Source organism: Salmo salar, chromosome ssa20 (genome assembly GCF_905237065.1).
Source record: "Salmo salar chromosome ssa20, Ssal_v3.1, whole genome shotgun sequence".
In the NCBI taxonomy this organism is placed as follows: Eukaryota; Metazoa; Chordata; class Actinopteri; order Salmoniformes; family Salmonidae; genus Salmo; species Salmo salar.
In genome coordinates this window covers 73,971,918-73,984,643 of record NC_059461.1, presented here as the reverse complement: position 1 = coordinate 73,984,643, position 12,726 = coordinate 73,971,918, and the positions used below count along the sequence as shown (strand labels likewise).

The window sequence follows — 12,726 nt, the reverse complement described above, 5'->3', positions numbered from 1 at the left end:
TTACATCATCTGTGGATCTGTTGGTGCGGTATGCGAATTGGAGGTATCTGGAGGATGCTGTTGATGTGAGCCATGACCAGCCTTTCAAAGCACTTCATGGCTACCGACAAGAGTGCTACGGGGCGGTAATCATTTAGGCAGATCCCTGTGCCCAAGGAAGCAAAGGTGATCTGCCTAAATGATTACCGCCCCGTAGCACTCTTGTCGGTAGCCATGAAGTGCTTTGAAAGGCTGGTCATGGCTCACATCAACAGCATCCTCCGGATACCTTAGACCCACTCCAATTCGCATACCGCACCAACAGATCCACAGATGATGTAATATCAATTGCACTCCACACTGCCCTTTCCCACATGGACAAAAGGAACACTTATGTGAGAATGCTGTTCATTGACTACAGCTCAGTGTTAAACACCATAGTGCCCACGAAGCTCATCACTAAGCTAAAGACCCTGGGACTAAACACCGCCCTCTGCAACTGGATTCTGGACTTCCTGACGGGCCGCCCCCAGGTGGTAAGGGTAGGCAACAACTTGTCTGGCACACTGATCCCCAACCCTGGGGCCCCTCATGGGTGTGTACTTAGTCCCCTCCCTTACTCCATGTTCACCCATGACTGTGTGGCCAAACACGACTCCAACACCATCATTAAGTTTGCTGACGACACAACAGTGGTAGGCCTGATCACCGATAACAATGAGACAGCCTATAGGGAGAAGATCAGAGAACTGGCAGTGTGGTGCCAGGACAACAACCTCTCCCTCAATGTGAGCAAGACAAAGGAGCTGATCGTGGACTACAGGAAAAGGCGGGCCTAACAGGCCCCCATTAACATCAATGGGGCTGTAGTGGAGCGGGTCGAGAGTTTCAAGTTCCTTGGTGTCCACATCACCAACGATCAATCATGGTCCAAACACACCAAGACAGTCGTGAAGAGGGCACAACAAAACCTTTTCCCCCTCAGGAGACTGAAATGATTTGGCATGGGTACCCAGATCCTCAAAAAGTTATACAGCTGCACCATCGAGAGAATCCTGACCGGTTGCACCACAGCCAGGTATGGCAACTGCTCGGCATCTGACCATAAGGCGCTACAGAGGGTAGTGCGTACGGCCCAGTACATTACTGGGGCCAAGCTTCCTGCAATCCAGGACCTATATAATAGGCGATGTCAGAGGAAAGCCCATAAAATTGTCAGAGACTCCAGTCACCCAAGTCATAGATTGTTTTTTCTGCTACCGCACGGCAAGCGGTACCGGAGCTCTAAGTCTAAGACCAAAAGGCTTCTTAACAGCTTCTACACTCAAGCCATAAGACTGCTGAGCAATTAATCAAATGGCCACTGGACTATTACATTGACACTCCCCCTCCTCCACTTGTTTGGAACACTGCTGCTACTTGCAATTTATTATATATGCATAGTCACTTCACCCCTACCAACATGTACAAATTACCTCCAACCTGTACCCCTGCACACTGACTCTGTACCGGTACCCTCTGTATACAGCCTCATTATTGTTATGTAATTGTGTTACTTTTTATAATTTTTTACTTTAGTTTATTTGGTAAATATTTTCTAAACTTTTCTTGAACTGCACTGTTGGTTAAGGGCTTGTAAGTAAGCGTTTCACGGTAAGGTCTACAGTTGTTGTATTCGGCGCATGTGACAAATAAAGTTTGATTTGATTAAAGCACACTGTTTTGCAATGAAGGTCTACAGTAGCCTCAACAGGACTCTGTAGGGTAGCACCATGGTGTAGCTGGAGGACAGCTAGCTTCTGTCCTCCTCTGGGTATATGGACTTCAATACAAAACTTAGGAGGCTCATGGTGCTCACTGCCTTCCACAAATTAACTTCTTAATTTCTTCTTACTTAGGTAGCAAATGCAGCTAGCTAGTTTAGCCTACTCAAACACCCGGCTCAAACAGAGGGATGCTATGTTAGCTAGCTGGCTATAACTAGTCAACACTGGAACTCTTCCAAGTCAGGGTAAACTTTGGGTTTTACTAATTTATTGCCACCGTGGCCCGCTGGTGTAACTGCTTACAATGTACTGCATTATTGTAGGGGATTTACTAATGCGTTAGTTCTAGTAGCTATGTTGACTATGACATTACGTTAGCTAATATGGTGACAACGATGTAGGCTGTGTGTAGCAGTTATGATATGAAGGTATGAGTTGGAAAGATTTTTTCGCCTGGTCACAGACAGCTGTTGTGTTGTGCACCGAAGTCCACAAGCGAAGGGAAAAGGTGAGAGGAGTAGAGCGCGTTGATGGCAGAAGGATACAATTATATGTGGCTTTGAAAGTGAACAGTTTGCGTGTGATCAGGGTTGCATTCATTCCGCCGATTCTGTTGAAATACGTTTCTTAAAGGGAAGCAAATGGAATGAAATGGGGATAAACATGCCTGAATTTGTCCAATAGAAACTCATGATGGGTACAGGGAAAATTAGAGTATCATGTAGTAGCCTAAACCTATAAATGTTACATTGAACTGGCTGAATGGAATAGGAATGACAGTCATCCAATATGGTGTAATAGAAATAAGGACATGTTCATATATATTTTTTTTTTTCAATGAGCGTCTTCCATCTTAAACGGCACCGACCACTACTACCCTTTCTCACCCATCCTGCTCCTCGCTCCACACGACTCTCACACTTCCCAAGTCGCCTGCCTCCAACACATACACACGGAAACGCACACACATGAACGCAATACACATACAAACCTGTACACACAAACACACAGTCACACACATTAACTCACATGAATGCAATACACAGACTAACTCACACATAAACACACACATCGATACACACACTCACACATACAAACACATGACCCCCCCCCCCCAACAATGGAGTCACCCTCAACAGACGACTAGCGGGAGAGAGCGCTACCCTGCTACCCAAGCTCATAGAAACAAGGGAATGAGAGAGAAAAGAAAGGAACCCAAAAGCAAACCCCCGGTCATCCTCGGGGGGCCCTGCCTGGCCTCTTTACCCCCTGTACCCCTTGGCCCCTGTGCTCTGTGTACATCCTGGCGGCCCCCGAGCACCCAGCTGTCAGGATACTGACGTCTTAATCAATCCTGGCCCACGACCTTGTCACACATACCAGCAAGATGGATGAACAACTTAGTGACCTTTGACCCTCAGCCAGCGTTCACAATCCCCTGACCCCCCCTAACCCACACACCCCCCAACCTCACTGCTCCAACAATGATGGAGGAGTCCCATTCACTCAACACTGCTGGGAACCAGAGGCCAAGGTACCCCCATAACCTTTGCACACACACACACACACACACCCTCTTTCTGACAGAGGACTTGAGACCCAACCCCCCATCTCAGCCCCTCTTTAGTGTCTTGGACCACATGATTATATTGAAGTTGAGCCCCCCTCTATTCTGCCTCGTCATGCTGGGGAATATTAACTAGCTCATCAGTGCACTTGAAGGCTGACAGTGAGCTCCACCTTTTAACCCATCAAACACTGAGGTGAACCCTGGACTGACGCTCTGGTAGCCATGAAGACGTGAGTGTTTGTCTGAACTAACTCTGATGTGATAGTTGTCCGTGAGATTGGTATGAGAGGGAACTAAATATTGCTGACTCACACCAGTAATGATACATAATCATTCAAAGAGATTAACTGAATTGAACGAGTGTATTTAACTACCCTCAATCTGCTCTCCTTCATCCCTCCATCTCTGCTCTCTCCTTCTTTGAAGACAACCCAGGGGAGGGAGAAACTGGCCCCAGCTATCCACACAGCCACAGCCACCGACAGGGGAGACGGGCTACATTCCAAAGAACATTCTTGCCATGAAATGCTACCCCCTCAGCCGCAACCTTTCCCACACACACACACCATCTGTGACCATTTGTACCTCAGTGCGTCCTCCTCGTCCCCCCTCAGAAGGAGCCAGCCCTAGGACCCTAAATCACCAGGCCTGTTTGTCATGCAATTAGTCCTCTGAGATAGAGCTTAAAGGCTCCCCCGTAAATGAAGGTAGGTAGAGTGGCCCGTCCCCCACTGTAGCCACGCACCAAGAGAGACACATATAGTAGGCCTATATATCCTTGGTAATTGTATCGACAGATTCAACATATGATCTCCTCTGGCTTTTGAGTACAATTTTGTTTTCTTGCATTGCCATGTTTTTATTCATATGCTGATAGTTAATATAAGACATCCACTAAGTATAGCCACTCAAACAACATTAAACAGAACCAAGAGGGATCATTGAGATGGAAGAGTAAAACAAACACTTGTAGCACTAACCCCCTCACCCTCACTGCTGTGTGTGTGTGTGTGTGTGTGTGTGTGTGTGTGTGTGTGTGTGTGTGTGTGTGTGTGTGTGTGTGTGTGTGTGTGTGTGTGTGTGTGTGTGTGTGTGTGTGTGTGTGTGTTGCTTTCCACCTCTCATCCACCATCATATAATGAGGTGAATGAGCACTGGCCCTACTGAGAATCATCTGGCTGGGATTGGGTCTGGTGGTGGGGTCGGGAGGAGAGAGAGAGAGAGAGACTGGGAATCATCTGGCTGGGAATGGGTCTGGTGGTGGGATGTGGAGGAGATAGAGAGAGAGAGACTGGGAATCATCTGGCTGGGAATGGGGCTGGTGGTGGGATGTGGAGGAGATAGAGAGAGACTGGGAATCATCTGGCTGGGAATGGGTCTGGTGGTGGGATGTGGAGGAGATAGAGAGAGAGACTGGGAATCATCTGGCTGGGAATGGGTCTGGTGGTGGGATGTGGAGGAGAGAGAGAGAGAGAGACTGGGAATCATCTGGCTGGGAATGGGGCTGGTGGTGGGATGTGGTGGAGATAGAGAGAGAGAGACTGGGAATCATCTGGCTGGGAATGGGTCTGGTGGTGGGATGTGGAGGAGATAGAGAGAGAGAGACTGGGAATCATCTGGCTGGGAATGGGGCTGGTGGTGGGATGTGGAGGAGATAGAGAGAGACTGGGAATCATCTGGCTGGGAATGGGTCTGGTGGTGGGATGTGGAGGAGATAGAGAGAGAGAGACTGGGAATCATCTGGCTGGGAATGGGTCTGGTGGTGGGATGTGGAGGAGATAGAGAGAGAGAGACTGGGAATCATCTGGCTGGGAATGGGTCTGGTGGTGGGATGTGGAGGAGATAGAGAGAGACTGGGAATCATCTGGCTGGGAATGGGTCTGGTGGTGGGATGTGGAGGAGAGAGAGAGAGACTGGGAATCATCTGGCTGGGAATGGGTCTGGTGGTGGGATGTGGAGGAGATAGAGAGAGAGAGACTGGGAATCATCTGGCTGGGAATGGGTCTGGTGGTGGGATGTGGAGGAGATAGAGAGAGAGAGACTGGGAATCATCTGGCTGGGAATGGGTCTGGTGGTGGGATGTGGAGGAGATAGAGAGAGACTGGGAATCATCTGGCTGGGAATGGGTCTGGTGGTGGGATGTGGAGGAGATAGAGAGAGAGACTGGGAATCATCTGGCTGGGAATGGGTCTGGTGGTGGGATGTGGAGGAGATAGAGAGAGACTGGGAATCATCTGGCTGGGAATGGGTCTGGTGGTGGGATGTGGAGGAGATAGAGAGAGACTGGGAATCATCTGGCTGGGAATGGGTCTGGTGGTGGGATGTGGAGGAGATAGAGAGAGAGACTGGGAATCATCTGGCTGGGATTGGGGCTGGTGGTGGGGTGGGGAGGAGATAGAGAGAGAGAGACTGGGAATCATCTGGCTGGGAATGGGTCTGGTGGTGGGATGTGGAGGAGATAGAGAGAGAGACTGGGAATCATCTGGCTGGGATTGGGGCTGGGTTGGGGAGGAGAGAGAGAGAGAGACTGGGAATCATCTGGCTGGGAATGGGTCTGGTGGTGGGATGTGGAGGAGATAGAGAGAGAGAGACTGGGAATCATCTGGCTGGGAATGGGTCTGGTGGTGGGATGTGGAGGAGATAGAGAGAGAGACTGGGAATCATCTGGCTGGGAATGGGTCTGGTGGTGGGATGTGGAGGAGATAGAGAGAGACTGGGAATCATCTGGCTGGGAATGGGTCTGGTGGTGGGATGTGGAGGAGATAGAGAGAGACTGGGAATCATCTGGCTGGGAATGGGTCTGGTGGTGGGATGTGGAGGAGATAGAGAGAGAGACTGGGAATCATCTGGCTGGGAATGGGTCTGGTGGTGGGATGTGGAGGAGATGAGAGAGAGAGACTGGGAATCATCTGGCTGGGAATGGGTCTGGTGGTGGGATGTGGAGGAGATAGAGAGAGAGACTGGGAATCATCTGGCTGGGAATGGGTCTGGTGGTGGGATGTGGAGGAGATAGAGAGAGAGAGACTGGGAATCATCTGGCTGGGAATGGGTCTGGTGGTGGGATGTGGAGGAGATAGAGAGAGAGAGACTGGGAATCATCTGGCTGGGAATGGGTCTGGTGGTGGGATGTGGAGGAGATAGAGAGAGAGAGACTGGGAATCATCTGGCTGGGAATGGGTCTGGTGGTGGGATGTGGAGGAGATAGAGAGAGACTGGGAATCATCTGGCTGGGAATGGGTCTGGTGGTGGGATGTGGAGGAGATAGAGAGAGAGAGACTGGGAATCATCTGGCTGGGAATGGGTCTGGTGGTGGGATGTGGAGGAGATAGAGAGAGACTGGGAATCATCTGGCTGGGAATGGGTCTGGTGGTGGGATGTGGAGGAGATAGAGAGAGAGACTGGGAATCATCTGGCTGGGAATGGGGCTAGGAGGAGAGAGAGAGACTGGCAGCTACTGGTATCTATTTAGACTGATCTCTTCTGAGCCATTTATCCACTAGAGACACACGGCAGACAGGCAGGTCTGTTCCCCTGGCCGAACTAACACATCCCAATAGCAGGCCTGTTCTCCTGGCCTAACTAAAACATCCCAATGGCCTGGATAATTACGGAATTTACAATCATCACTGCTTCAATTACTCAGCCTGATACCATGTAGGAGAGACGCAGCGAGGGGAGGAGGAGAGACAACAAGCAACAGAGAGAGAGGTTGGTGAATAGAGGAGAGGGGGAAGAGGGAGAGAGGGAGAAACAAAGAGAGCGGGATACATGGAGGGAGTGAGACAAAGAGACCTACAAAGAGAGAGGAGGGAGATATGATAAAGAAGCAGGCTTCTGTATGGAGATAGAGATGGAAGGTGAATGAAGAGAGAAAGACAGAGACGAGTATAAATAACCTTGCAGAACAGCTGCTGCCAGCGACTAGAGAGATATATATATTTGAGGCAGACAGAAGATTTCTCTCCTTAACTTACCCTGGCATTTAGCGTTCCTCTCCTCAAATCCCGGGTTACACAGGCAGTTCCCGATGGGCACCAGCCACTCTCCGTCCGCCCCGCAGTACATTTTGGGAACGTCACGCTCCTCAGAATTATGCACGCAGGATCCTCGGACTTCCACCAGTGAAGAGGTGTCGGCCCCGGTGATGGTGTCAGGGAACTGGGCCAGGTTCCTCACAGCCAAGGGACACTTCTTATAGAACACCCTGACAGACACCAGGGCGATGCAGGCTCCCACGTCCTGGAAGGCCAGGTAGAAACCCTTTCGGGTCAAGGCTCCGACGTCCCTGACCTCCGTGTTCAGCTTCATGATGCGATCGCCGATGTCCACCTGGGTGAAGCTCTCGTCGGCTGCCACCGTGTCAATCTTGCCAAACTGGTTCTCTCGGATGTAGCGCTCCTTGTCGTTGTTAGACTCGTAGTAGTAGAGGTTGAAGGTCTCCTTGCAGGTTCCCATGACACCAGGGAGGCTGTTACAGTCGCGCAGGGTGAACTTGATCTCGATGTAGACACGCTGGGCACCACCTCGGAGGATCCAGTCCGTTCTAAGCCAGTTGTTCTGGTTGGGTTCCATGACGTTACACACCTGGTACGTCCTGATGGGAATGTTCTTCTCATCCATGATGCTCACCTCCTCCCACTGAGGACACAAACACAGAGACAATGTTAGAAAAAAATCTGACAAACATTATATCAACATTAGAAAATCCTGGAAAATGGTAGGCCACATAAAAACATTGACTTGCAAACATACATTGAGAACGACCATAGCAAAATGGTGATGCAATATCTGTGTCCCAGTAGGCCAATTATTTAATGGCCAAGCTTGTCAATTCAAGAATAATAAATGCATGACAAGGCCTAATATAAATAGTAAGGCCTTTTATAATGAAACTAATAAGTACAAATAGGCCTACTGTACTCTATTCAATCCTGACTAGTAACTTTTATCTCCACATAAAAGGAAACCAACCAAATCCTTGGGGAACATGCACCATTCAAATTATTACTATAATGTCAAATTTAATGTCTCAATGTAAATCCCCATAACTCCATGATAAATTTAAAGGTCACGAAATGGAGAGAAATACAGAGAGAGAGCGAAGAGAAAGGAAAGGGAGTATTGAAACAATCTTATGTATGAGTTAATGGATAGGCCCTAAGGCTGTAATGGCTTATAGTGATTAGAATAGAAACCCAAGTGATTTGAACAGAAACCCAAGTGATTCGAACAGAAACCCAAGTGATTTGAACAGAAACCCAAGTGATTTGAACAGAAACCCAAGTGATTTGAAAAGAAACCCAAGTGATTCGAACAGAAACCCAAGTGATTCGAACAGAAACCCAAGTGATTCGAACAGAAACCCAAGTGATTTGAACAGAAACCCAAGTGATTTGAACAGAAACCCAAGTGATTTGAACAGAAACCCAAGTGATTTGAACAGAAACCCAAGTGATTTGAACAGAAACCCAAGTGATTCGAACAGAAACCCAAGTGATTCGAACAGAAACCCAAGTGATTCGAACAGAAACCCAAGTGATTTGAACAGAAACCCAAGTGATTTGAACAGAAACCCAAGTGATTCGAACAGAAACCCAAGTGATTCGAACAGAAACCAATAGAAAAAGTGTGTCTGTGTTCTTTCTGTAGGTATACAAATGATTTTCGAGAGGGAGAGGGTTTTGACAGCACACGTGTGGATCGGGTGTATGGATTACGTTATTGATGACTGGCTGGCTTATTATTATAGGAGCAATGTTCGTTTTACTTATGATAAAGAGTCTAGGGAATATGGTGTTTTGAAAGGCATTGGGGACATTATGTCATGCTCATAAAGGTCCAATGCAGCAGTTTTTATCTCAATATCAAATCATTTCTGGGTAACAATGAAGTACCTTACTGTGATTGTTTTCAATTATAATTGTCAAAAAAGAAACAAAACAGCTTCTCAGGAAAGAGCAAAGACTAGCTAGGACTGTCTGGGAGTGGTTTGAGTGGGGAGGGGAAAACTGAGAACTAGCTGTTTATTGGCAGAGAGGTTTGGAAATCTCTTTCTTATTGGTCTATTAACTAATATACCACCTGGTGATGTCAACAGACAGGCCAAAACTCCATCCCACCAAAACAGGCTGTAATTTCAGGCAGTCTTTTCAAACAGTTCTTGCACTAAAAGGGCATAATCATAATTTTCACAGTTTCACATTATTATCTGACCTTATGGTGTGGAAATATATATAAAAACAGGTAAATCACGTTTTTCACTTCGCTGGGCCTTTACATTTTTCAGAATGAGGTTAAAAAAGGGTTTTCGAATTTATTGCATTTCAAAACAAGAGCAGACAAACCAGCCTTCTGCTTGTATTTGGTTAAGATTATAAAGTATTCAGAGAAAGGAGTCCAAACAGCGATATTACTACGGGGAAGGATGTATCCTGCGCTGAATTTGATTCAACGTGTTATCATAAATAATCTCGTTCAAAGCCCTATTCCTTTGAGTAGGGGAGATAACTCTAAACATGTCTGAGGCTCCGGTGCTCTATTCCACTGCTCTCTTCTCTCTGCTTGGCCCTTTATCGTGGAAATCAACTGGTGTGGCAGATAAGGCCGCACCTTTCCCCGATAGCGGAGGAGAGGGAGAATGTGGGCAATTGGTTGTAATGAGAGGGTGAATGCAGGCCTGTCGGCGCTGCCTGCACCCTGTCAATCACTCCGCCACGGAAGAAACGGCTGAAGGAGGAACAGAGAGCAACTAACAGCAGCACACACGAACCAAGTTCATTGAGCAACAACTCAACCCCATGGTGAATAAAACAAGAGTTGGAGAGGCGGGGCTGCGACAAAAGATCAACGTTTCTTTTATGGGTCTATAGCATACGATAAACAGTATCATTAAAATATAATGGATATGCCAGAAGATGTCTGAAAAGACAGAAGAACGTCATTGCTCTTGGATAGCATATGTTGCTCTACTTTGGGACACCTTGTTGGTTTAGTCTATAAATACGACTAAAACTATAAGATGGTTCCATGCAATTAATGAGTTGATTAATCAGACGCCAGTGCTGCTGCTGCTTCGGCCCAGGGAACAACTGTGTCAGACAGGACCCAGCCGCGCGCACCCCGGGCCCCTTCGCGGCCATTCCCGGAACATTCGCACTCTGTACATGATCAGCGCAACTATATATATCCCAATTAGACCACGGGATCACGCATTTAGTCCGATCACATTCCCTATCGCTTTATGGCCCAATCCAATCATACCGCGAGGACTGAAACCCGCTGCCCTTTCCCTTCATTCATCCATTCCAGAGGGCCCTTTCTGTGCTGCCAAGTTCCTCTCCCCGCGCCTCAATGGGGGAAAAGGATATAAAGTTTCTCCACAAAGACCGATTCAATCCGCCGTCTATTCAGGAAACCCGACGCCTGCTACAGTATCGGACTCGAATCTGACCATTACTGCAAGTAGAGAGAGAGAAGGAGGGAGGGGGCCGGTAGGCTATAGAGGACATCATCTCTCCATTTTGAATCAACGGGGGACTCGCGTCCTAACGAGGGGAACTTACCCCTCCTTCTGTTGGGTTGGCGACCCAGCCCAATTCCCCCGCTACGGATCTGGAGTCCAGCAACGTCACTGAAAAACATAGAAAGAGAAGTGAGCAGTTATAGGCTGTTCATAACACGGATGATGTGTAACATTGTCTACAGTGCTAATATACCGTTTGAAAAAGCCACGGTGCTGTTATGATACCATAGTTGGATAGTTATGCAATTTGATCGAGGAAAACAATTCTGCGCAATCTGCTCAACGAAAAACCAGTCAGAAATAGGCTAATGATCGATGTGTAACGACATATCTATAGGCCCATGTCCACACATATAACTCCATAAACTATTTCATATGTTTGGATTACTCAAATAAGTAATTTTGATATTTTTTTTCAGGGGGATTTGTGATTAAAAACATAAAGGGACCCCATTTTACGGGGATTTGATATTTGTATAAAGAACCATGGGTATTGTCATTGTAACCCAGTGACTGAAAGTCTGGATGTTTGGTTAAGAAATGGGCCTAGATATTGGAGACTCCGTTTGTCTGTCTCAATCGAAGTCAATTAGAGGAGCACGGACTTCTAAATTAATTTGCTTCAGTGAGAAATCAGAAATAATCCGTGATGAGGTTTAAATAGTCTCTGATATTTCTTACTGCAATCTTCTCAGTGCGCAGTGACGAAAATCTACATTTTAAGCGCGTAAATGTGCATTGAATTTAATTTTAAAAAGTGGATTTAATTTAAGATGTTAACATTTATCTGAAATTACTTGGCTTAGGTAATTATTTGAATACTGTTTTGAAGTTAATGCATTTGACATAGAAAATGCACAAGAGCCACTTGATAATTGAATGGGGATTATTGTACGGAACTGCGACTGCAATACATGGTTATGAACTAAAATAATATGGCTCGTTTTGGAAGGGGGGGTTGCACCACCGTCCTGCACAAAACCAGACACAGACATGCCCTCCAAAGCAATAATGATTTCTACATAAAATCGAGTCTTTGTAACCTATATGGCTCAAGAAAAAAACGAATTTTGTTGCAGAAGGTGACTGTTGCTTAATTAACAGAAACTCTGAAGTAAGACTTCCCAGCACTCCACTCGGACCCTGCTAGAGCCCCATATAGACTTCATACGCTCCGGCTTTCTGCCAAGCGCTTTCAACAATTTGGGTAGCAAGAGGACCAAGTAGCCTACGACACAAAACGTTCGATGGGTTTGACGCATATGGAAATCCAATGTCAGAGAATAATGGCACATGTTGTTGAGCAAATGAATAGTGTTGCCCCCTTATTTGAGTGCTGAAGGTCCTTGCACGAGTCCAGAATAGCTACGGGACAACGGGCTCGTGGTCCGTCTCACACACGAAGTGGATGGAGTATAAACTAACAGAGAAGAGGTCCAAGACGGGGCTCCGCTGTTATTCCAAGTCTTACCTTCATTTGGGGGGTAAATCCGTGCCGAAGAAACAAACGTAGAAATCCCAAACAGCACAGAGGTCGCCGTAAACAAAATCCCAGCCATGAGTGCCATTTGTCGTTCGCCTTTTTTCTCGTCGTTCGTTCCGCTCCTCGCAGGTCTTGCTCTCTCTCTCTCCCCGTGGGATATACGTTTGAAGCAGGGATAGAGCGATGCTCCGAAAACAGCCGGGAGGCGGGTCTGAGCGCTCTGACGCGGCAGTCATTCCAAATAGGAAACGCAGTGGACGGGAAAAGAGGGGCAAATAATCATTAACTGCCCCCCTACCCCTCAGCCATGAGTGGACACTGTGCCAAATGGGACTGTGTAAAGGGCCAGTTGTTACTGTAATATTTAGTGCATTTCTTTCATGCGGACACCACTCCTTTTCTTGTT

General features: G+C 47.2%; 1 protein-coding gene across 2 annotated transcripts in view; it reads right to left on the bottom strand.

Moving 5' to 3' along the window:
* The window catches only part of LOC106581317 (ephrin type-A receptor 4), a 77,118-nt gene extending 64,614 nt beyond the window's left edge, over positions 1 to 12,504 (bottom strand). Inside the window, exons 1-3 of one of the 2 annotated variants that reach the window (XM_014163293.2) lie at positions 12,309 to 12,504; positions 10,878 to 10,945; positions 7,290 to 7,953 (exon numbers count right to left, since the gene is read on the bottom strand). In XM_014163293.2, coding sequence (XP_014018768.2) covers positions 7,290 to 7,953; positions 10,878 to 10,945; positions 12,309 to 12,405 — 829 coding nt within the window. In that variant the 5' untranslated portion in view covers positions 12,406 to 12,504. The remainder of the gene's footprint in view (positions 1 to 7,289; positions 7,954 to 10,877; positions 10,946 to 12,308) is intronic. The other variant, XM_014163292.2, reaches the window with a different exon arrangement.
* Positions 12,505 to 12,726: the final 222 nt, after the last annotated feature.